We start from the raw sequence: 25,366 nt of genomic DNA, 5'->3' as shown, positions 1-25,366 counted from the left end.
TTGTCGGCTGTTGATGGGTGGACATTGGATAGCCTAAAACAATTAACTGAATTTGCTCCATCCCAGGGAGGACTTTGATTGGAAAATCTAGATTTCAAGGTAACACAAATACCGTTGGTGTCATTGGTTTACATTTAGTAAGGAGTTGTTCCGATTTGGGTTGATTTAGGAAGAATCATAATTATGCACTTTGCAACAAAGTTTTGCCTTGATATTGATTTCTTCATAGTCTTGGGCGGCTGCGTCTCGTGAAGCATGTTTGATTCATGCAGCAAGTTTGTGCAGAAAATAATCTCCGTCGCAGTTAGAGCATATTGATATGGCCACTGGTAGTTAATTCTGACGTCCGTATACTTCGATAATAAACTATCATTGTGAAAATCGTGGCTCTTGGAACGATACTGTTCGTTGTCCCAGCGCAACAGCAGTCTCTCGAATGCAGCGCATGAATATTATCTCTAGCATGCCACTTCGGAAGTAGGTCACCGTTTTACCATGTCTCAGCTCTATTGGGTGCTCGTTTTATTTCACAATTACACGTCGACACTGTTCATCATTTATAAAAAGGTGTAATTTGAAGTAAGAGTGGACTCAAATCGACCATCTATCGTGACCTAAGGTAAAATTATATAGCGCATAATGCATCATGTTTAATGTATCGCCTATGTGAGATACGTTGTAATAACATGTTTATAACTGCTTCATTATGCATGCAGTCAGATGTCATGGTTATTCCTTGCCTGCACCCACCTGAACCGTTACTTCTGATATTATAGTATAGCCTTAGAATAGCCCGTGTCGGGAGTCGAACTCAAGAATTTAGAACAGATTTTTTACAGTGCATTATCAATTTCATGATTTGGGTTTAACCGGATTATAATGACTGACTATAATGTTAGGCTAAATGTCCGATTAGTAGGCTAATCGCTCATCTAAATATTGAACACGCATTGAGTCGTGTGAGTTGGCGGTCTAAACTCATAGCCTCGTTGCTCATGGTGGTAAATTAATCTGGTAAATCCAGAACCGTGATAGATATGAAAGTGGTTCAGGTTTATGTGATACGCCCTATGAGAACGGCACTGTAACGGAAGGTCGGTAAAAAAAAATATATGCTTTATTGTCACATACACCGGATTAGGTGCAGTGAAATGTGTTGTTTTACAGGGTCAGTCATAGTAGAACATAACTGGAGCAAATGAGGGTTAAGTGCCTTGCTCAAGGGAACATCGACAGATTGTTCACCTTCTCGGGCTCAGGCATTCGAACCAGTGACATTTTGGTTACCGAACCAGCCAAACGCTCCGTTAGACTACCTGGTTCCCTCATCATATCCATGGTCTTCCACCGCTCTCTCCCATTATTGAAAGTTAAAAATAACACGATATGACATATCATAAACCATATAATATTATGATTGTTTTCTTTATCCAAGTTATCCATAAAGTTTTCCTTTTTTAATAACATTTTTTTTTAAACAACGTGCGTCATTTACACTTCATTCGTTCCATAGCCTGCTGTCTTATCCCAATGAAGCAACTTGATTTGACATCCATAGACAGAAACTCAAAGTGCCCCCTTCTGTTCCCTCATTATCTCTAAATAAAAATGGTCTTTCTGATGTATTGCATGTCATGGTCCTCTGAGTCCACTGGAAATAATGTCCCTTTAAATTGCGGGATGTTTGGAAATGCAAGTCTAAAAATGCAGTCCAGAATCAAGTCAACTGAACATGATTCTGGTTGCATGTACATCTGCTATAGAATAGGAAAATGCTGAAGAAGGAATAACATCATGCAGAGAGTTGGCTTGTTTTTAGAAGGAAAATGACATTGCATTTTTGGGATTATTTTCTTGATACACATCTTAGTATTGATTTGTAAATTAAATGATTATAACATAAGAAAACAAGATTACCAGAACCACAGGCATCTGTTAAATTTTTTTTTTTTGTCATATCTTATTAATTTCTTGACTCAGTAGTGGGTGTTTGCAAAGGTTACTCTTTGGTTGTAAAAGATTGGAGGAAACCAGTGCAATGATATTGTGAAGAAAGAAAGGACCAGACCTGGGTTCAATTAGTATTTGTTTTCTTTCAAATACGGCACTTGATTGAGCTTGCTTGGCACAATGGACTCAATGGAGTAGTCCCAAATGTGCAAACCCCATCTATCCGGCACTCAAGGCAGGCTCAATAAAAGGCATGTATTTGAGTGAACCCACGTCTTTAAGAGTCTTGCATTTGCTAGCAATCATGCATATGATGCATATAGACAAGGGGTATTCTGCATTCCAAAAGGCAATTCATGTAGCCTACATCAAACTTCTGTTGTAATTGATGTGTGAGGAATTTGTGTGAATAACAGAAAACTATATCCATAGAATGGCAGGCTGGGGTCCCATAAAGTGCCATATTGTTGGTGTGTATAGAGCCTACTGTTACAAAGTGGTATTTCATACAAGATCCAGCTCCTGTAGTCCTGTTATTGTTTTTAAGACCAGTTATTCATTTGTGCATTAAAAAAAAACCATCTCCATTCATGTCATAAGAATTTCCCACTACCTGTACTGGGAGTGATTAGTTAGTTTAGAGTTATGTGTGTTATTCTGCATTGATTTCAGTGGGTAGGCTAATTGTTAGGAAATTGTTTGCTTAGTAGTCACACCAACATTTGAATGGTTGCCGATTGATGATAGGCATTTGTATGATATAAAACATGAATTGTCATAAGAGAAAGCAGTTAATGAATGTCCATTCAGACAGTAACTATTAGAGTTTTTCAAGCAGACTATGGATCATATCAGCTTTTAGGTTTTATCTCCATGCGGCCAGTATTGGAAAAAAATACTTCAATCCGGATTGTATGGCATGGATGATCGCTTCAGTGAGTCTAAGATATGAATGACCTCTGTGGAAAGTTGTGCTTCTCTGGAGTGAGAAGAACAATTTACTCTTGTGTTCTGTGCCTGAGAGAACATACAGTGTGTTCGGAAAGCATTCAGACCCCTTGACTTTACCACAATTTGTCACGTTACAACGTTATTCTAAAATGGATTAAATTGTTTTCCCCCTCATAAACCTACACACAATACCCCATAATGACAAATCAAAAACTGTTTTTTAAAATACATTTTAGCAAATTTATCAACAATAAAAAAATGGAAAACCTTATTTACATACAGTTGAAGTTTACATAGACTTAGGTTGGAGTCATTAAAACTTGTTTTTCAACCACTCCACAAAGTTATTGTTAACAAACTATAGATTGGGCAAGTCGGTTAGGACATCTACTTAGTGCATGACACAAGTATTTTTCCAAGAGTTGTTTACAGACAGATTATTTCACTTATAATTCACTGTATCACAATTCCAGGGGGTCAGAAGTTTACATACACTAAGTTGATTGTGCCTTTAAACCGCTTGGAAAATTCCAGAAAATGATGTCATGGCATTAGAACAGTGGTTCTTAACCTTGTTGGAGGTACTGAACCCCACTAGTTTCATATGCGCATTCACCGAACACTTCTTAATTGGAAAAATAAAATGATTTTTTTCAAATTCAAAACATCGGTATATATTTGACTGGTGCACAAAATGAACCGTGCATCAACATCACTGTGTTCAAAGAACAAAATCATCAAAACATGATTTTTACACAAAAACTAAAACATAATAATTAATATTTACTGCAAATCAGAGACCAGTTCAGAAATGCGCGGCTTCACCTTGGCAAGTGCCACTCTGTCATTTTCGCAACAAAGTCTGTTCCTTTTCTTCGTTTTTATGTCCGCGAAAAGGATTGCTCGCAAAGATATGTTGTAACAAACGGTATACAAATCTCCAGAGCTTTCTTAGCAATAACAGGGTACGTTACCATTTGTTGACACCAAAACGTTGAAAGCGTTGTTTTTCTGAAGAGTTGCTGTTGAACCTGGCTCTGCTGAATTTCAATGATTTCATCGAGGTATTCATCATTGACATCTGTTGTCTCAACACTAAACGTGACCGGCTGTCTCACCCATGCTGGATATTTGCAAGCTCATCTAAGTGCGTGGCAATTGCTTGCTTCAGTTCCGCGGCTACAGAAATGTCTCCAGATACATCTTCGATCTTACTTACACAGTTGTCCAGCAGGGGAAAGTTTGCGAAGTTATTGTTCTCTGTTCGTCATTTCCATAACAGTAGCTTTTTTTGAAAAGCTTTCAGGTTTTCCTCCGCTTCGATGATGTTGACTCCACCGCCCTGTATCTTTTGATTGAGATGATTGAGAGCTGCGAAGATAATCGGCCATGTACTCTAAAATGAGAATGAACTCAGAATTTTTGAAGCAATCTGCATGACTGTAACGGCGTTCTTCGTTTGTCGAAAGAGAGTCGGACCGAAATGCAGCGTGGTGGTTAATCATGATCTTTAATAAAGAAAACGGCGATACATGAAATAACTTATAAATACAAAAACAACAAACGGAACGTGAAACTTAATACAGCCTATCTGGTGAACACTACACAGAGACAGGAACAATCACCCACGAAAGACAAAGCGAAACTCAGGCTACCTAAATACGGTTCCCAATCAGAGGCAACGAGAATCACCTGACTGCTGATTGAGAACCGCCTCAGGCAGCCAAGCCTATACAACACCCCTAATCAGCCGCGATCCCAAATACTACAACCCCCAATACGAAAATAAAATAACATAAACCCCTGTCACACCCTGGCCTGACCAAATTTATAACGAAAACACAAAAATACAATGACCAAGGCGTGACAATGACAATGTTGGTGCTCTTGCAAAAACGGGGCTAATTCCACACGCATGGCAAAAACACGATTCAGCACCTGTCCCCGGGATAACCACCGAACGTTAGAATGGTACAGAAGTACCTCGAATTCAGAGCCCATTTCTTTACACAGCTCACTGAAGATGCGATGCCGCAGAGCACTAGTTCGCACATAGTTCACGCATTCCACTACAATTTTTAATACTTCTGCCAGTTTTGGAGGCAAGGTTTTTGTTGCCAACGCATGCCTGTGCAGAATACAATGCGTAACAATGATGTGTGGTGCATCGGCTTTCACTAGCGCACCAAAACCAGACTTTCTTCCCAGCATGACTGGAGCTCCGTCCGAACAAACTGCAGAAACCATATCCCACTAAAGATTGTTGTCTTTGAAGAAGTCATCCACAAGTTTCTTCACATCGGCTGCCTTAGTTGTTGTTGTAAGAGGCTTACAAAATAAAAAATCTTCCTTTATCACGTCGTCTTTCACATAGCGCACGAATACAGCAAGCTGGCTTAGATTGGAAACGTCTGTGGTCTCGTCGAGTTGAAGGCTGAATTTTGCCGGGCTTGAAATCACCAGTGTGGTGTGTGGTTTGCCCTGCTTTGCGATCAGGTAAGCAACTTCGAACGATGCTGTGAGGATCGGTTTGTTGATGGGTACAAAGCCGAGAACAGGCAGAGTAGCCTTTTCATCGAATCTGGCTCTCTTCACCTTGAATTCAGCGAGCGTTGTGTTCTTGTATTTTCCATCTCCATGCAGCTTAAGGAAGTGTTCTTAGTTTTGCCGGTGCTAGACTAGAATTGCTCAACTTGGCATTGCAAATCATGCAGTTAGGACACGGACTCCCATCACGTTCCGTTATACATGTGAATCCATATTGTACATATTTGTCCGACCACTTTCTGTTTTTGCTCGACATAGTAAGTATGAAGGGATTAAAATATTAAGAAAGAAATCACAAGACGTACCATCACGACAGTCACAAGTCGACTACTGAGCGCACCAAATTCCCTGCAGCACAGATAGGCCAAGCGATGTAGCGTGATCACCTGCAGTCAATGATGGCCAAGCGGGGCGTGTCGTCACAAATCATATGAATCGGATGTGTGTCTTGACCTCCGCCGAACCCCTGAGACTGACTCACTGAACCCCTAGGGTTCGATCGAACCCAGGTTAAGAACCACTGCATTAGAAGCTTCTCATTTGAGTCAATTGGAGGTGTACCTGTGGATGTATTTCAAGGCCTACCTTCAAACTCAGTGCCTCTTTGCTTGACATCATGGGAAAATCTAAAGAAATCAGCCAAGACCTCAGAAAAAAAATTGTAGACCTCCACAAGTCTGGTTCATCCTTGGGAGAAATTTCCAAAAACCTGAAGGCACCACGTCATCTGTACAAACAATAGTACGCAAGTATAAACACCATGGGACCACGCAGCTTTCATACTTACCGCTCAGGAAGGAGCTCTGTCTCCTTGAGATGAACGTACTTTGGTGCGAAAAGTCCAAATCAATCCCAGAACAACAGCAAAGGACCCTGTGAAGATGCTGGAGGAAACAGGTACAAAAGTATCAAAATCCTCATTAAAACAAGTCCTATATTGACATAACCTGAAAAGGCACCTCAGCAAGGGAGAAGCCACTGCTCCAAAACCGCCATAAAAAAGCCAGACTACAGTTTGCAACTGCACATGGGGACAAAGATTGCACTTTTTTGAGAAATGTCCTCTTGCCTGATGAAACAACATTTTTAACTGTTTTGCCATAATGACCATCGTTACGTTTGGAGGAAAAAGAGGGAGCCTTGCAAGCCGAAGAACACCATCACAACCGTGAAGCACGGGGGTGGCAGCATCATGTTGTGGGGTGCTTTGCTGCAGGAGGGACTGGTGCACTTCACAAAATAGATGGCATCATGAGGACGGAAAATTATGTGGATATATTGAAGCAACATCTCAAGACATCAGTCAGGAAGTTAAAGCTTGGTTGTAAATGGATCTTTCAAATGAACAATGACCCCAAGCATACTTCCCAAAGTTGTGGCAAAATTGCTTAAGGATAACAATGTCAAGGTATTGAAGTGGTCATCACAAAGCCCTGACCTAGATCCTATAGACAATTTGTGGTCAGAACTGAAAAAGCGTGTGCAAGCAAGGAGGCCTACAAACCTGACTCAGTATCACTGCTCTGTCTGGAGGAATGGGCCAAAATTCACCCAACTTACTGTGGGAAGTTTGTGGAAGGCTACCCGAAACGTTTGACCCAAGTTAAATATTTTAAAGGCAATGCTACCAGATACTAATTGAGTTTATGTAAACGTCTGACCTACTGGGAATGTGATGAAAGAAGTAAAAGCTTAATTAAATAATTCTCTCTACTATTATTCTGACATTTCACATTCTTAAAACAAAGTGGTGATCCTAACAGAGAGAATCCTAAAACAGAGAATTTTTAAATGTCAGGAATTGTGAAAAACTGAGTTTAAATGTATCTGGCTAAGGTGTATGTAAACTTCAGACTTCAACTCTAGACATTCAGACCCTTTGCTATGAGACTCAAAATTGAGCTCAGTTGCATCTTGTTTCCATTGATCATCCTTGAGATGTTTCTACTTGATACTTGTCCACCTGTGGTAAATTCAATTGATTGGATATTATTTGGCAGGTGCACACCTGTCTGTAGAAGGTTGGCAGTGCATGTCAGAGCAAAACCAAGCCATGAGGTCAAAGGAATTGTCCGTAGAGCTCCAAGACAGTATTGTGTCGAGGAACAGATATGGGGAAGGGTACCAAAACATTTCTACAGCATTGAAGGTCCCCAAGAACACGGTGGTCTCCATCATTCTTAAAAATGAAAACATTTGTAACCACCAAGGCTCTTCCTAGAGCTGGCTTCCCAGCCATTCTGAGCAATTGGGGGAGTAGGGCCTTGGTCAGGGAGGTGAGTAGTAGCCACCCTTTGCCTTGATGACAGCTTAGCACACTCTTGGCATTCTCTTAACCAGCTTCTCCTGGAATGCTTTTCTAACAATCTTGAAGGAGATCCCACATATGCTGAGCACTTGTTGGCTGCTTTTCCTTGACTCTGTGTTCTAACTAAACCATAACCATATGAATTGGGTTTAGGTCTGGTGATTGTGGAGGCCAGGTCATCTGATGCAGCACTCCATGACTCTCCTTCTTGAATAAATAGCCCTTACATAGCCTGAATGTGTTTTGGGTAATTGTCCTGTTGAAAAACAAAGGATAAGTAAAGGAGTGGAATAAGAATATATATATATATATATATAAATATATGGAAATATATGGATGAGCAATGAGAGAGCGGCATAGGCAAGATGAAGTAGATGGTGTATAAGACAGTATCTGCATACGAGATGAGTAATGCAAGATATGTAAACATTATTAAAGTGGCATTATTAGTGACTAGTGATCCATTTATTAAAGTGGTCAATGATGTAGGTAGCAGCCTCTCTGTGTTAGTGATGGCTGTTTAATGGTCTGATGGCCTTGAGATATAAGCTGTTTTTCAGTCTCTCGGTCCCAGCTTTGAAGCACCTGTACTGACCTCGCCTTCTGGATGGTAGCGGGGTGAACAGTCAGTGCCTCGGCTGGTTGTTGATCTTTTGACCTTCCTGTGGCATCGGGTGCTGTAGGTGTCCTGGAGGGCAAGTAGTTTGCCACGGTAATGCGTTGTGCAGACCGCACCACCCTCTGGAGAGCCTTGCTGTTGTGGGCGGTGCAGTTGCCGTACCAGGCGGTGATGCAGCCTGACAGGATAATCTCAATTGTGCATCTGTAAAAGTAGGTCAGGCTTTTAGGTGACAAGCCAAATTTCTTCAGCCTCCTGAGGTTGAAAAGGCGCTGTTGTGCCTTCTTCACCACACTGTCTGTGTGGGTGGACCATTCCAGTTTGTCCATGATGTGTACGCCAAGGAACTTAAAACTTTCCATCTTCACTACTGTCCCGTCGATGTGGATAGGGGGGTGCTCCCTCTGCTCTTACCTGAAGTCCAAGATCATATTCTTTGTTTTTTGGATGTTGAGTAGGAGGTTGTTTTGATGGCACCACACTCTGAGTGCCCTCACTTCCTCCCTGTAGGCTGTCTCGTCGTTGTTGGTAATCAGTCCTACTACTGTTGTGTTGTCTGCAAACTTGATGATTGAGTTGGAGGCATGCATGGCCATGCAGTCATGGGTTAATAGGGAGTACAGGAGGGGGCTGAGCACGCACCCTTGTGGGGCCCCAGTGTTGAGGATCAGCGAAGTGGAGATGTTGTTTCCTACCTTTCCTACCTCCCCCAGGTGGTGAGAACCAGGGCCTCTAGCTTAATGATGAGCTTGTGGCGGTCCTCATGAGAGCAAGTTACATCATAGAGATTGTTTGTTTTTACGACTGCACTAGAAGAAACTTCAAAAGTTCTTTAAATGTTCTGCATTGACTGACCTTCATGTCTTAAAGTAATGATGGACTGTCGCTGCTCTTTGCATATTTGAACTGTTCTTGCCATAATATGGACTTGGTCTTTTACCAAATACGGCTATCTTCTGTATACTACCCCTAACTTGTCACAACACAACTGATTGGCTCAAACTAATTAAATAAGGAAATTAATTCTACAAATGTACTTTTATTAAAGGCACACCTGTGAATTGAAATGCATTCCAGGTGACCTCATGAAGCTAGTTGAGAGAATGCCAAGAGTGTGCAAAGCTGTCATCAAGGCAAAAGGTGGCTACTTTGAAGAATCTCAAATATTAAATCTATTTTCATTTGTTTAACACTTTTTTGGTTACTACATGATTCCAAATGTGTTATTTCATAGTTGTTATGTCTTCACTATTATTCTACAATGTAGAAAATTGTTCAAAGAAAGAAAAACCCTTGAATGAGTGAGAGTGTCCAAACTTTTGACTGGTACTGTATCTACAAGTGACATTTCAGTCTTTTATTTGTAATACATTTGCAATTATTTCTAAACCTGTTATTGCTTTGTTATTACGGGGTATTGTGTGTAGATTGATGAGGGTGAAAAAATAGTTTAGGCATTTTAGAATAAGTCTGTAACATAACTGTAACGGTTCTCTTGTGGTGAAGGAGAGTCGGACCAAAATGCGGCGTGTAGATTGCGATCCATGTTTAATAAACAAACGTAAAACACGAATCAATTACAAACACTACAAAACAAAGAACGTAATGAACGTAACAAAAACCCAAACAGCCTATACTTGTGTAAACTAACACAGAGACAGGAACAAGGACACTAAGGACAATCACCCACGAAACACTCAAAGAATATGGCTGCCTAAATATGGTTCCCAATCAGAGACAACGATAAACACCTGCCTCTGATTGAGAACCACTTCAGACAGCCATAGAGCTTAACTAGAACACCCCACTAAGCTACAATCCCAATACCAACACACCACATACAAAAACCCCATGCCACACCCTGGCCTGACCAAATAAATGAAGATAAACACAAAATACTTCGACCAGGGCGTGACAATAACAAAATGTGGAAAAAGTCAAGGGGTCTGAATTATTTCCGAATGCACTGTAGATCTTTGCCCTTCTAAGAGGTTGTAATAAGCATATGATTTGAATCTTTTTCCATTGAATACACAGTCCCGGTCTGTTCAGTGTTAACTTCTTGGCGCTACCCATCCCTTTAGCGGGATCATTTTCATCAGCAACCGCTGAATAGCATAGCGCAACAGTCAAATAACATTACTAAAACATATTCATATTCATAAAATCACAAGTGCAATATTGCAAAACACATTTTAGCCTTTTGTTAATCCACCTGTCGTCTCAGATTTTGAAATTATGCTTTACAGCGAAAGCAATCCAAGCGTTTGTTTAAGTTTATCGATAGCATAGCATAACATGTACACTTAGCATCAGGAAGCTTGGTCACGAAAATGTATATTTCTGTTTTTTTGTATTTGTTGTGTTCATAATAAAAAAGACAACAAATAAAAAATTTAAATAAATGAAAAAAAGAACATCCCTTACCCGGACGACACTGGACTCAAACCAGGATGTCTACTGGCACAGCTAGCACTGCGATGCAGTACCTTAGACCACTGCGATGCAGTACCTTAGACCACTGCGCTACTCAGGAGGCCTGGCCCAACACTCTTAACCGCTAAGCTACCTGCCGAATCACTTAAGCATGATTGGAACTACACAATGGGATAAGGCAAGTTTTTGCTTTCCATGACTCAATATTGTGTGTGTGTGTGTGTGTGTGTATGTGTGTCCACCTGAGGGGAAATTCATCTATTGAGATGATCCTATGGAAGTCAGCAGCAGTACCCTTCTGACTCTGTGGCTAATTTAAAACCCATATCCCCTCTGTGTTGATAGCGTCATAATGGTTTGGGCTAGAAACTAATATGACCTCACAATGGAAAGCTGAGACTCTCTCGAACATGTACCATAATAAAAACTGTATTGAGCCTTACTTTCTTAATGTTCTTAATTCACTGTCATGTTGGCTAAGTTTCTGCAAAAAAACTCTCCACATTCATTGATATTTCTATGTCTCCTCCCCCAGGGTCTGTATGAAGGGATGTGATGACCCATGCACGACAGAAGGACTCTCTGAGCAGATACCATCCCGGTAACTCCTGGGAGCAGTTCGGGGTGGTGCCACATGCTGAGGCCATGGTGGGAGCCCGGCCCGATCGCCCAAAACTAAAAAGAGGGAGGCCCAAGAAGATCAAGAGGGGCAGAGCGAAAGAGCGCAATGATCTGAGAGTGGTGGAGAAGAAGGAGGAGGAGAAGGGCAGGAAGCTGTACCCTCTCAGGGCCAGGACACTGGATCAATGTGAGGGGGACACCCTCAACTGTCGCGTCTTTCTCACCCGTCTGGAGGAGAGTGGTGATGAGAACAAGGCGAGCTGCTTGAAGGGTCGAATAGAGACCAAAGAGGAAGGGAGCCATAACCTGGTGCGTGGAAGGACCAAGCCCTGTAAGTCTAGACAAAAGACCTTCAAAGCTTATCAGAAATTGCCGGAATTAAACAAACAATTAAAAGTGTTATGCACATTACCTGTTGTGGAGCCTCGCAAACGGAGACTAGCCTCTCTGAATGCGGAGGCTGTGAATAGTCTGCTCTTATATAGAGAATATCCTCAAGGGGCCAGACTCATAAAGAAGCTACAGTCCAATGGAAATCTGGCAAAAGATGCAGTAATTTTGGGACACAACACCCCAAGGGGTCCTAAAGTGGCAAAATCAGACATTTATGTAACTGGAAGTTCCAAACAAAACAAAAAGTCTATGAAGATGGAGGACATGGATCTGCTGAGTCTGTACGGTCCTACCCCCCGGCGTCAGGCCAGTCTCAATGCTGCTGCTTTGCTCAAGATCACCAGCACCTCCTTCAAAGCCAAACACCGGGTGGCTAAGACCAACTGCAAGCAACTGAGTGCAGTACTGAGGACCAAACAGTCGCTGCACCCCAAGCTAAAGAAACAACAGTATCATAAACTCCAACACGGGAAATACCAGACCCATCCACAGCTCATTCAGAAATGCTGTAATCTCTATAAGAGGGAGTCACTCCACCCCGAACCCCAGTGGGAGGGGATTACAGGGGGGAACGGCTCCATCAGATCTGGCTTCCAGTGTCGAGCCTTGCTGGGCTACCCGATGAAGTCTGTGAAGGAGGAACAGGTCAAGCAGTTGACTCCTTCTTTCTACTGTTGCTCCCAAGAAAGGTCAGCGGAGTATTGCCACCAACTGGCCCTGTTCCTCAATCAGAAGAGCTTCGGTGAAGACAAACTTGAGGAGCGTTCGCTCTCCAATAGCTACCTCCCCTCTCCCCGTTCCCTGGCCCACCCACATGCCCTAACCATATGCCCCCACCCTTACCCGTGTTTCTCGGGCTACTACGTCCACTTTTCTCACCATGAAACCTCCTCTACCCTCATGACCTCCGTGAGCTCCATCCCCATGCCCTACCCTCCCTCCTCTGTGGCCCCCATCCCGTTGAGCGAGGCTCCACAACAGGGCTCTCTACCCTCAGGAATCGCCCACCCGGTCTACTGTTATGGAGAATCCTGCCAAATCAGTGGATACGCATATAGAGCAGTACCGACTCTAGCCAGCAGGAGGTGCTGCTATAACGCAGGCTGCTCCAGCTGCAGCCACAAGATTAAGATGGGTAAGGGGAGGCAGAAATGCCTATAAATAGTCACCTCCACAATTATTAGCACCCTTGATAAATATGAGCAAAAATACTGTATAAAATAAATTATACAAATACTGAAAAAACAATTGCAAATAAACTGAGTATACCACTTACCACTCTTTGGGCAACAATTAAGAAGTTTAAAACCAGTGGAACAGTGGTAAACGTGCCTGGTATTGGACGCAAGTGTATCTTGTCCCCACGCACAGTGAGGAAAATGGTTCTGGAGGCAAAGAAAAAACTAAGGGCCAAAGTTGGAGAATTACATTCACCACCTCCATACCAATATGCTCTTTGGAAGGGTTGCCTTTATTATTAAGAGCAACCACCAATTGTAAATGCCAGGAGTTCGCTAAACGTATTGGCACTTGGTTTGGAACCAGTGCTATGGTCAGATGACATGAAAATAGAGCTCTTTGGCCATGCACACCAGTGGTGAGTTTGGAGACAAAAGCAGGATGTGTATTCAGAAAAGAAACTCATACCCAGCTAGCAAATAACATTCTGAGAAACATATGTTTCTTAGAGCTTGGTGAGAGTGTGGTTAATTATTTTCTTGGTATTTTATTACTTTACAGAAGTTTCCTAAAAGTTGAAACATGGTTGGATTTAATAAAAATGTTGATAATGTTTTAGGAATGCAACTGGTTTGACATTGGGAATGTTCTCACATTGTCTCTAATGTTCTCAGAACAATGTCCTTCTGTGGAAATGTCAGTAACTCAGCATAACATTTCCTACAGGTTTCCTCATGGTTCTATTTAAAGTCTTGTTCTCAAATTGTTCTGAAGAACGTTAAGACAACTTTCCATAAGAAAACGTTAGTAACGTTCAGAGAACGTTCGAAAAATATTATTTAAAAACATATACATTCCGTTCTCAGCGTCATCAAAACTACATGTATCTCGATCCTCGATCTTGTTAAGTGTTTCAGTCACTAATTGGCCACACCTGATCATAATGAGTACTTGTTTCCTTTGAAATGGGTTCTGTCTGAATACACTAAAATTAACAGCTTTGTATAAGTAAAAAAAACATGGCATGCTAACTCCATCCTGGTGGTGCAATGGACTAATTCCATGGATAGAGAACAGAAGATAATAGGTTCAAATCACACTGACATAGTGCCACAATAAAAAATTAATGTTTCCATGATTAATGCCTAAGAAAATGAATTTCCATGTGTGCCTGGAGTTGGCTAACTGTTTTCTAGCTTAGGCTAAGCTAGCAGTGTTATTAAAAGTCTTATTGAAACATATTCTCAGAACATAATTTAATAATTAGCTTCAAATAACCTATACAGATCGTTAATAAAGCCTCCCAGGGAACCATTGTAAAACGTTATCAGAATCTACCTGCAACCTAAGAATTAACAGAACAGGCTAAATGTTCACGTCAGTTCTCAGAACGTAAAAAAAAAAAAAAGTTTTACCAGTCAGGAAACTTATGGCTTCATTCCCAGAACTAGTGAGAAACCAAAAATGTATCTTCCCACAACTTCCAAGGAACCAAATGTCCTAGCTGGGTACCTACTTTAAAATATGGTGGATCTTTGATGTTATGGGGCTGTTTTGCTTCCACTGGTCCTGGGAACCTTGTTAAGGTCAACGGCATCAAGAACTCTACTATGTACCAGGACATTTTAGCCAAAAAACCTGGTTGCCTCTGCCAGGAGGTTCAACTTGGCAACAAGTGGCTCTTCCAGCAAGACAACAACCCCAAGCACACATCAATATCTACAAAGAAAGGATTAATTGACCACAAAATCAAAATTTTGGCAATGGTCATCTCTGTCTTCGGACGACAACCCCATTGAAAACCTTTGGTTTGAATGAATTGAAGAAGGCAGTCCATAAGCGCAGACCAAAGGTTATTAAGGATCTGGGAATATTCTGTATGGAGGATCCCTCCCAATATGTCTCCAATCTCAAAAAACATTTTAGAAAATGGCTCAGTGCTGTTATCCTCGCAAGGGAAGGCTACCGGAGTATTAAAAACAGGGTTGCCAATAATTTTTTGATTTATTATCACATGTTAAACAAAATCTCTTTCTCTGAGCAATTGTATTCGTCTAAAATAATGTATTTTTTTTAGTTTACAATATAGCTCAGTATTTGTCAAATTTATTTTATACAGTCGTTTTTTGCTCATCTTTATCAAGGACGCTAATCATTTTGGAAGTGAATGTATACAGTGATAATGATGTGAAATGGCCATGATAGTTGCAGGGTGTTAACCACATGTTTTAGATGGCTCAGTGTCCTTTAAGTCGATCAGTCAAACCAGCAACAATCTGTGGAGCATACTTATGTTTTGACCTTGAGAATACTCCTCACAGGAATGGCAGTTATAGGAAAAGGTTACAGAGAATAAGAAATGTCAAATAGGAGGGAAGAATCAACATTTTACAAGAAATTTGTTCAGTCATGTTCTCCGGATTCATTCAGTGGGGTCTAAAAGCCTGGTAGGGTTTAACATCCACATACCTGAACTGAACTTTGTTTCTTTATCCTTGCCCCCCCCCCCCCCCCCCCCCCCCCACTCAACGTACATGGTCAGTGGAGTTCCTTAACTACTGTATCTAGCCACTAGTTGTATGAGTATTCACCACAGATGGTTTAGATAGAATGTACTGTATTTACTACTGAAGCTGAGTAGTGTTCATGCGGAGATGCCAAGCTGTGGTCTTTGAACAACTGAAGTCCAGTTACTCTGAAATCCCAATTGCTCCCAGTGGTCCTCTATATAGGGTCTGTTAATCTTTGTAGCAGAGCTTGGTACTGTACACACATGATGAAGGAAAAAGGAAACCGCACACTGCTCTTGATAGTATCACTGATCTTTAATAAGCTTTACGTATCAGCCTCACAGCCTTCATCAGAGCTTTTGTGAGTAAAAAAAAAAAAAGCACCCTTATGTAGACCTAGCCCCACCCACATCCGTTCCACGCATCGAAAGTGGTTGGAGGTGAAGGAAAAACAAATAAGTGTTACCAAATATAACAATATGCATTTCACAAATATTCAAATAAAGTGTGTAAATAAGATGTATTAAACACGTATGTAAAACCACAATGAGGACATAGACCTACAGAGCAAGTTTTCATTAATCATTGGGTACATCGTACGAAAAACATCAGAGTAATCTTAAATAGGGGAATAATTAATGTTCAAATTCACAACATAACATATCATTAAGACCTTTAGGAAATAATGTTTGGAGGGTGAAAATCCGAAAAAAAAAAAATTTTACTCAGAGTATTATTAATGTCACCTCCCCTATCTGATATCTTAACTTTCTCTATGCCACAAAATCTAAAGGTAGAAATGTCATGCTTTAGGTCATTAAAATGTACTCCGACTGGATAATCCCTGTCGTTTATCCTGACTGAACTTATGTTCACTGATTCTCTGTTTGAGAGAGCGGAAGGTTTTACCGACATAGCACAGCCCACATGGAAATTTAATCATGTAAATAACATGGGTGGTGGAACACGTAATAATGTCATTTATTTGGAACCGTTTTCCTGTATGTGGGTGGCAGAAATATTCACACTTCATCATATTGTTACACTGTGTGACATGTGACATTTATTGCATCCTCTCTCATCCTAGCTGGCCTTAATGGTCAGGTGAAGCTGCCCCACAGCTTGGTTGATTCCTATGTTTAAAAAAAAAGACTCTACATTACATTAGAGTACAATACAGCGTCTCTACTACCTTTGTGCACAGACCCAGTCATGCATCAGATTATGTAATAATATACTTCCAGGAATAAACAGAAGTGGTAAATGAGTGCCGATTGAGATGAGAGTCAAGTAGCATAAATGCTATAATACAACAAAAAAACACATTTAGCGTAATAGGTGGCTAAACGCTATTCACAAAAAAAGGTGCATAAAATGCTTTGACATCAACTGACTGCATCACTTTGTATATTACAGTATCATATCAACTTTAACCAGTTCTCTGATTCCACACTGCCGGTCTGTGGTCCATCAGACCACAATAAATGGACATCTCTGTCATTCTGATGTGCATTTGTGGCCTGCTGTTTCAGCCTTGTGCCTCACAGCTACAATTAATACAGGGGATACAGATAGGCAGTGTTCTAATCTCTACTGCATGCAGCATCTGTGTTTCTATATCAGTAGTGCTGAAACAGAGTGGGCTCACCATGACAGGAAAGGAGAGGATGAGTCTAGAGTTTTTGTGAGGGTCTATGTTAGCGTGCGTGTGGGTGCATGTGTGTGTGTTTACGAGACTGGTCACACCAGTGTCTGACAGCTCCAATTCTCCCTACAGAAGACTACTCCTCATCTCTGGAGGACCACAGCTCCTCCTCTGTCCCAGCCTCCCCCGCACCCCGGCCCCTCTCCGGCTGCCCCGCCAGCCCCAGCACTCCCCCAGCTGCCCAATCAGTGGCCTGCTTTCAGACCTCTCTATCAGACCCCAGCCAACTGCAGGTCCCGCTGCAGGTGGTCCGGGAGTGCCCTCAGAGTGCCAAGCCACCCAGCAGCTCTCTGTCTGGGGTGAGCAGCGGCTCGTGTTCCGTCTGCCCCCACATTCAAGACAAGCAGCAGCTGGGGCCCGCCGGCCTCGCAGCCTGCAGAGCTGCCAAGCAGCAGAGGTTCACCCGTCGCCGGGCAACCAATGGTTGGCTGCCCGTGGGCGTGCCCTTCGAGAGGGAGGTTTTCACTGTGGTACGTGTTGCTGTGTTAAAGGGATAATCCACCCCCAGAAATAAAAATCATGAAACTCCTGTCAATTTGGTGAAAGCCTATGTTTAATCAGTAGGTAAAGTGATAATATTCCAGTGATTTAACTTCTAAGTGGTCCATCTGTGAAATCAGGAAATCATGTAGGAACGCATTATAGCTACTGTACATGGTTCTCGTCACTGGAGATAGTGTGATCCCCTATCACATCCAATAATGCTTTTAAAACAATTACCTGCACTCCAGATCACCAAATCAGCCAATAGATCGAATGGGCATACTTGTCTAGAACAGCGATTCTCAACTGTTGGGAAGATTTGAATGGGTTGCGGTTGTCATTTAAAAATAATAATAATAATGATTTTATGAATAAATACTACAGTCTGAACTTGAGTGACTTAAACCAGGTAGAACGTTTGTAGAAATTATAATGAATTTACATTTTTAAATCATTTTCTCTCTGAACAATCTTTCTTTAATAACAGTATTTTTAATATAGAGCTATTAGCAGTGCCATTTTGGTTTATTTTGTGGTCTCAAACTATGAGTTTATTAACATTCTTCATCAATAATATGGGCAACATTTTATTATTGACAATAAAAGGGGTGGGAATGGTGTTCCCTTGTCATGTAATTGCCACATTTAATATCAATATAGCATTTAAAATATACTGAAGAAATGGATAAACGCAACATGTAAAGTTTTGTTCCCATGTTTCATGAGCTGAGATAAAAGATCACAGAAATATGCCATATTCACTAAAAGCTTATTTCTCTCAAATGTTGTGGACAAATTTGTTTACATTCCTGTTAGTGAGCATTTCTCCTTTGCCAAGATAATCCATCTACCTGACAGGTGTGGCATATCAAGAAGCTGATTAAACAGCATGATTATTACACAGGTGCACCTTGTGCTGGGAATAATAAAAGGCCACTCTAAAATGTGCAGTTTTGAGGGTGTGTGCAATTGGCATGCTGACTGCAGGAATGTCCACCAAAGTTGTTGACAAATAATTGAATGTAAATTTCTCTACCATAAGCTTCCAACTTCGTTTTACAGAATTTGGCAATACGTCCAACCGGCCTCAAAACCATAGACAACGTGTAATCACGCCAGCCCAGGACCTCCACATCCTTCTTCTTCACCTGCGGGATCATCTGAGGGGGTGCTGAGGAGTATTTATGTCTATAATAATGTCCTTTTGTAGAGAAAAACTCATTCTGATTGGCTGGACCTGGCTCCCCAGTGGGTGGGCCTATGCCCTCCCAGGCTGACTCATGGCTGCACCCTTGCCCAGTCCTGTGAAATCAATATCCCAGTCCTGTGAAATCAATACATTTATTATTTTAATTGACTGATTCACTTACATGAACTGTCAAATCTTTGAAATTGTTGCGTCTATATTTTTCATCAGTATAGGTTTCCAGATTGTGTTTTGGCAATTTTTCTTTTTTTCAAATATTGGGTCACGACTGAGACAACCTGGTTCAATTTGGGTCCCGAGGCCAAACCAGTTGAGAACCACTGGTCTAGAACACATCCAACCGTTTATATCGTCACAAGAAAGCATATTTTGATTAGATGTTCTCAATCTAAACAGTGCACCAAATGTTCAATTCAGTTTCTCCTTCAAGTACCATCTTGCGCCCTGTTTGCCTGTGGGAAATGTGGGAAAGGGCCATTGTTCCCACAGCAATGTACTCTGCACTTGATCTGGGCAGAGAGGAACTGCAAGTTGAACTCAGTGAGAAACACTTCTAAATGGATAGAGCAATTTGTTTAGGTCATTTTCCAGCTAGCTAGCTACTTTACATGCTGATATTTACTCTGGTATTATTGTACGTAGCTATGTTTGCTAGCTTCTTTTGCAATTTCGAAATTGTTGTGGAAATCTGTCGCAGCTCAAGTCTCAAGGCTCTCTCTCTGGGCTAGCTACAATGTTGGTTTTGTAGTCGACTTGAGCTGCAACAGATTTCCACAACGATTTTCACGTTGCAACAAAATAAAAAATAATTCACATGTTGCTACCAACCTTTGTTATAACAACAAAATGAAACATTTCTTCACCCCAAAATATTTTTTTCACATTTTTGTGTTATTTAACAATGTTCAACATTGGAATTTGTGGTTTGGGGTGGATTATTCCTTTAAGGGATATTGGTTGTACCTTGTAAGGTAACTTGCTGAGGCTACAGAATATTATATTTAGTACTGTAAAGACAAACTTTGTCTGTATGCATGTATGATATTATTACACATCATGTGCTTAGCATGTGCTTGCATGTACTAATAACATTGCTAGCTAATAGTATGTGGCAACAATGGTTATATATTGAATATGTTTCCAGGGGGAAGAGACAACACTGTTGCGCAAATGTTTTGAAGGGGTCACGCGGGATGGGGAGGTCATTTGGGTTCGAGACACAGTCCTGCTGCGCTCTGGCCCCAGGAAGAAGTGTCTGCCCTACATAGCCAAAATATCAGCCCTATGGGAGGACTCAGAATCCGGTGAGGCACCGCCTTTTTTACATAAATCTAAACTGACACAGATGGATGAAAAACTAAACTATAGCCATGTTTAAAACCATAGACCCACAGGTTCAAATAGTATTGATTTTGTTTGAAATACTTCAGTTTGAACGTGCCTTGCACAATGGAACTAATGGAATAGCCCCAAAAGTACAAAACCTGCCCAACTTTTGTTCCAGGCAGGAATCAATTGCTCAAAACATTAGAATGAAAACAAATACCATTTGAACCAAGGTTTGTTAAACAGACCATTGTTTGCTGCATAATCATTTAGAGAATGTGACAAAACGTGAAATATTATGAATAGGATCCCTACCCATCACCGGATGGAATCCCTACCCATCATAATTCGATACAACTTCAGTTATCCTCTTTTCACTCTGAAAATTGCACTGTCTGTGTGTATCCTTAGGAGAGATGATGATGAGTCTGTTTTGGTACTACCGCCCAGAACACACACAGGGAGGCCGCAATCCCAGCACACACTGTGAGGTGAGTTTGCAGAAAGCTGAGTTCATACTGTGTGGCTGCAATCCACAATGTTTGTCCAGCCCCAGCCTGGTTCTCCGTAGGGAATGAGATGGCAAACACATTGCTTCCGTTGAATTATGTATTTCCTGGAGAAATAGGCTACAGGCTTCCCGTTGTCAATATCCCTCAGGAACAAACAGACTTTGTTCACCCAGGCTAGAAATAATAAACAGCAACCTTATTCACAACCCACTGGGCACAGATGTCAATTCAACATTTATTCCACGTTAGTTCAAAGTAATTTCATTGAAATGACGTGGAAACAACGTTGATTCAATCAATGTGTGCCCAGTGGAAATGATCTGCGAGAGAGCTAGTAGGGAGAAAAACGTTTTGAAACAGGGAGGCACTAACTGAACTTGTCCAACATAGCGGGGAGGGTCTCATTGAAAGTGCCACCAGAGTGGTACAGCCTGATTTTCATGACCTGTTGTAAAACTTTTTGCTGCAGTGTGCCCTACTTAATACCCTAGGCCCTTGAGAAGACCAAAGCTACTGCTTTACTCTACTAAAGCCTCTGTAAGGATAACTAGCTAGGATTAAAACAAGACACACTTTTTTGATCTCCTATGACTGTGTGATTTCCTGATGGTAAGTGGGTCTTGGTGATGATGTCAGATACACATAGTTACGAGATTCCTCTTCATATTAAAGGGTTAGTTCAGTTATGACATATTTTGATACATGTACAAATGTAAAATTGCTGAAATATCCCTTTAAGCAAGGTATTTGTTTTGGTTCATAAGTGAAGATTCATGCATCATTTTCTTCAGTTTTGTCACCTGACCTTGTTTCCAGAATGAGATTTTTGCATCTCGTCATCAGGACCAGAACAGTGTGGCCTGCATTGAAGACAAGTGCTACGTTTTGACGTTAGCACAGTACTGTAGGTAAGATGTCTGTTTTTCGCTGATGGAAGTTGGGCGTGAGAATCAATAGGATGTGGGAGCCGCATGATGTTGAGTGGATTGTATTACATTATATCTGTTGCATTGTATTTGTTCACTTTTATTTTTCTCTGTGAGCTAGATGTTAAAGGGCAATTCCGCCACTTTTCACCCTCTTCATTATCTCCAGCACCATACCAGTGTCTAGATATGTAAAAACTATGTGTTTCTATGATCTGTGATTAAAAAGACAAGAAAAAAATGCTTCTCTGTGTCATCACAAGGTAGTATTAAAAGTACGAAAAACAGTGATTTTCAAAACCATCAACGAGTTCCTAGCCACAGGGAGGGTGTTTTCATGCTCTCCATGCAGCGCAAAACTCTTAGTTTTTGAAAATCATTAACTTCTGATGAGGTCATCGGGAGGAACATTTTAAATGTTATATTGTTATATATTTTTCTACAAAACATAGAAATGTGCCGTTTTCACATATGTAGACACTGGTATTTTGCTGGAGATAATGAAAATGAGGTTAAAAACGGTGGAATTTCCATTTAAGCTTTTGGGTGGTCTTCTTGACATGGTATTTCAGATTTTGTGCCTTCATGAAATGTCGCGGGAAGGGTCTCCCTGAAAGTGCCACCAGAATGGTACGGCCTTGTGTTGAATACGGCACCTCTGCCCACCGCTGTGTGCCCATGGACATCGACCCCAACCTGGTGTTCGTCTGTCGCCACGTCTACGACTTCCGCTACGGACGCATCCTGAAGAACCTGCAGTAGCACTTGTGAGGACAGTGGTAGAAGGAAGGAATATTAAACAGTGAAAGAAGAGGTTAGAAATACACTATTTTGTTCTTTCCTCAGAATCCTCACCAAAAGCGCCAGTTGAGACAGACCAAGCCACTCTGTTTTGAGAGGGGCATGAGATGTCAACAGTTTTAGGCTGAGTAAGTCTCGATGTCTGGAAGTGTTTTTGCTCAATGTCTCTCTCTCAAGTCCTGTGGGTCACAATTGGTCAATGAGGAAATGTTTTTTATCATCCCAAGCACAAATACCCTTTTTTGTTTTTACTACTTTGCCAAATGATGATTTTATTTTTGCTTCATCCCATTCCTTTGCCTATAAATATGTTGGTTAGTAGTCACGTTTTGTGTTGATAGATGGTACGAGTTAAGACTTGTTTTGGATTTAACAGGATGACTCATAAATTAAATGAAGGCTTAACACTTTTATCTGTAATGATTTAGTCTCTAAATTTTAATTGGCTTAAGTGCATAGAGAAATATGTATTTATATATGGAGAAAATCTAATTTATTTTTAAAGTAATTTAAGAGTGAATTATTTAGACTTTTCAAAACGAGAAATTATCCAGGCGTTTGCCAACACTGACTCGCTGTCTGCACTGTCTTAGAGGTAAAGTACCTGTGAATCCCAAACCAGCCCCTCGCCCTTACCAACTCACTCAGAGGTGCCCTTCGTTGTCATGCCCTCCGTTGTCATGGGCTGCTGAAGAAATTCCTAGGGGGACTTCTAGAGTGGAGAGGTGATGAAATAAACCCATCAACTTTGGTACACACTTGTGACTTGAATCGTGCAATTCATGTTTCACATTTAAATAATAATTGAAATAATTATATGAGCAGGAAATTCTAATGAACAAATTCCCCTGGTTGTCTTAGAAGATATAAACCTCAGTAACAGTTAACAGATTACATAGAATTTTTTAGGTAATTTATTTGGTATTTGCTCAAAATCAGACACAAATGAATGCATATTGCGCAAACTCCAAACATATTGCACTGCGTGTTGTGGCTATCACTTTGATCATTTTAACTCCCTCAGTTTTGGACAATTGTGCATGTGGCGGAGGCGTGCATGAACGTGCAAATGGAGGGCAGAAAGGAAAGGACTGTTTTTTAAAATTCAGCATATGAATGACCGGTGACTCTTAACTGGAAGGGCCACCCCAAGATAATGTTTTTGCCCTACTACCCTGCCTTGAACTGACCAATGAACAAGTGTTCATTGCCCTTGAGCAAGGTAGTTAACCCCCAACAATATCTGCTTCCCGGGCGCCGATGACGTCAATTAAGGCATCCCCTGTGGAAGACACATTTCGGTTGAATGCATTCACTTGTGCAATTGACTGCTTTCCAAGATAAGTAGGACAACATTATTGTTATTTTATGTATTTTTTAAATGCCATTTTTTTCTGGTAAATTCTGTTAATTGATAACAAATGGATTTACTAAAAAGGGAATAGAAGGAGTGTAAAATGTCAAATTCAACTTATTCCCCTGGTGTAGAAAACTCTGAATTACATATTTCTTATGTGCATATGTTACAAGTTTTAGCATGGAGTTTCTGGGAATTATTGGAAAGGATATTCATAACACAGAGTGTTTGTATCATTTAACATGGACCTGTGTAATATAAAACAATATTTAAATGGAATAAATAATATATGATTTTGAATCCAAGAGTTTAATTTGACGAGATTGCAAAGTCAGTCTGACTAATCTTTGCGTGTGCATGACATTGTGTCAAGTTCTTACAAATTAACATCAGTAACTTACTCTCATTTAGCTCCTGAACGGAGTTGACTTTCTAATAATAATCTTTCTGCTTTTAAAGGGCAACTCCATCACTTTTCAACCTCATTTTCATTATCTCCAGCACAATACCCGTGTCAACGTATGTAAAAAATAAAAAATAAAACAGTTTTAAAGAAAAATTGCATAAAGTTACAAAGTTCTACAAAGTTAAAAACTGTGATTTTCAAACACTATGAAATTCAAAGTGATGTGGGGAGCAAGAAAATACCCTCTCTTACGGTATGACTTCCTTCGCATTTAAAAACTGGATGAAAGGTGGTTACAGAGAGGCATTTGTTAGGACCTTTCTTATTATCTGGAGATTATGAATATGAGGTTGGAAAGTGGTGTAATTGCTCTTTAACCTTCTCCTGGTTCAGTGAGATGAGCTGTTGAACAACATGAGAAGCGTACTAAGACAAACCCACCACATGGTGTCCTGCTAGGTCTGCTTTCAGTGTTTAATTCAACATAATTTTGTCTTCTGACACATACAATAATGGATGTCTCCATAGGCCGTATGTATCAAGCGTCTCAGAGTAGGAGTAGTTTAAGGATCAGTTTTGGCTTCTAGATTACAGTGAATAAGGTTACATGGACGGGGCAAGCTGATCCAAGATCAGCACTTCTTCTTTGAGACAACTGATATGTACGGACACAGAAGTTTACATTCATTTAATTTATATTGATCCTCAAATCCGATAAAATATTGGAACGATAAAAGGTACTCTTTTATCATATGTTGACCTTTCATAGTTTCCTCATGACACCTTCTTGAGTGTCACAAAAAGGTAATGCCCCGTGCTTACAACAGCCCTTTGATGTCTTATGCCACTTTAATGTGTAATCCACCTTTCCTTGTGAATTAATGGTGGCCATTCATATATTCTTATTGAGTGGATCAGGAGATAGGGGGTTCAAGGACTCGGAAATCTAATATAGTAATTAGCAACCCAGTATCCCAGCAACCCAAACCCAGCAACCCAAATAGACACAAGTTGCTTATTGGAACTTTGTGACAGGCACACAAAGATGTGATTTCTTTTTGTGTGCATTACACAATTTTCTATACAGTTAATTTCAATCACAGATAAAGACAGTAGGTTACTTAAGACA

At 40.8% G+C, this 25,366-nt stretch overlaps 1 protein-coding gene across 1 annotated transcript; it reads left to right on the top strand.

The window, feature by feature from the left end:
- The first annotated feature begins 364 nt into the window (after positions 1-364).
- LOC109904489 (bromo adjacent homology domain-containing 1 protein) lies at positions 365-24,131 on the top strand. Its single transcript, XM_020501715.2, has 7 exons — positions 365-619; positions 11,347-12,960; positions 17,292-17,689; positions 20,054-20,213; positions 20,647-20,726; positions 21,564-21,655; positions 22,246-24,131. Exons 2-7 carry the CDS (start codon positions 11,367-11,369, stop codon positions 22,433-22,435), a joined length of 2,514 nt encoding a protein of 837 aa, XP_020357304.1. The 5' UTR covers positions 365-619; positions 11,347-11,366; the 3' UTR covers positions 22,436-24,131.
- The last annotated feature ends 1,235 nt before the right edge of the window (positions 24,132-25,366 follow it).

The sequence above is a fragment of the Oncorhynchus kisutch genome, linkage group LG14, assembly GCF_002021735.2.
Source record: "Oncorhynchus kisutch isolate 150728-3 linkage group LG14, Okis_V2, whole genome shotgun sequence".
Lineage (NCBI taxonomy): Eukaryota > Metazoa > Chordata > Actinopteri > Salmoniformes > Salmonidae > Oncorhynchus > Oncorhynchus kisutch.
This window is presented reverse-complemented; position numbering and strand designations above follow the sequence as displayed.

Bases quoted from the DNA above. Each gene is read 5' to 3' on its own strand.
- LOC109904489 (XM_020501715.2), top strand. From the start codon at position 11,367: ATGACCCATGCACGACAGAAGGACTCTCTGAGCAGATACCATCCCGGT. The intron at 12,961-17,291 runs GTAAGGGGAGGC...TTCTCCCTACAG, and splicing joins CAGCCACAAGATTAAGATGG to AAGACTACTCCTCATCTCTG. The intron at 21,656-22,245 runs GTAAGATGTCTG...ATGGTATTTCAG, and splicing joins ACGTTAGCACAGTACTGTAG to ATTTTGTGCCTTCATGAAAT.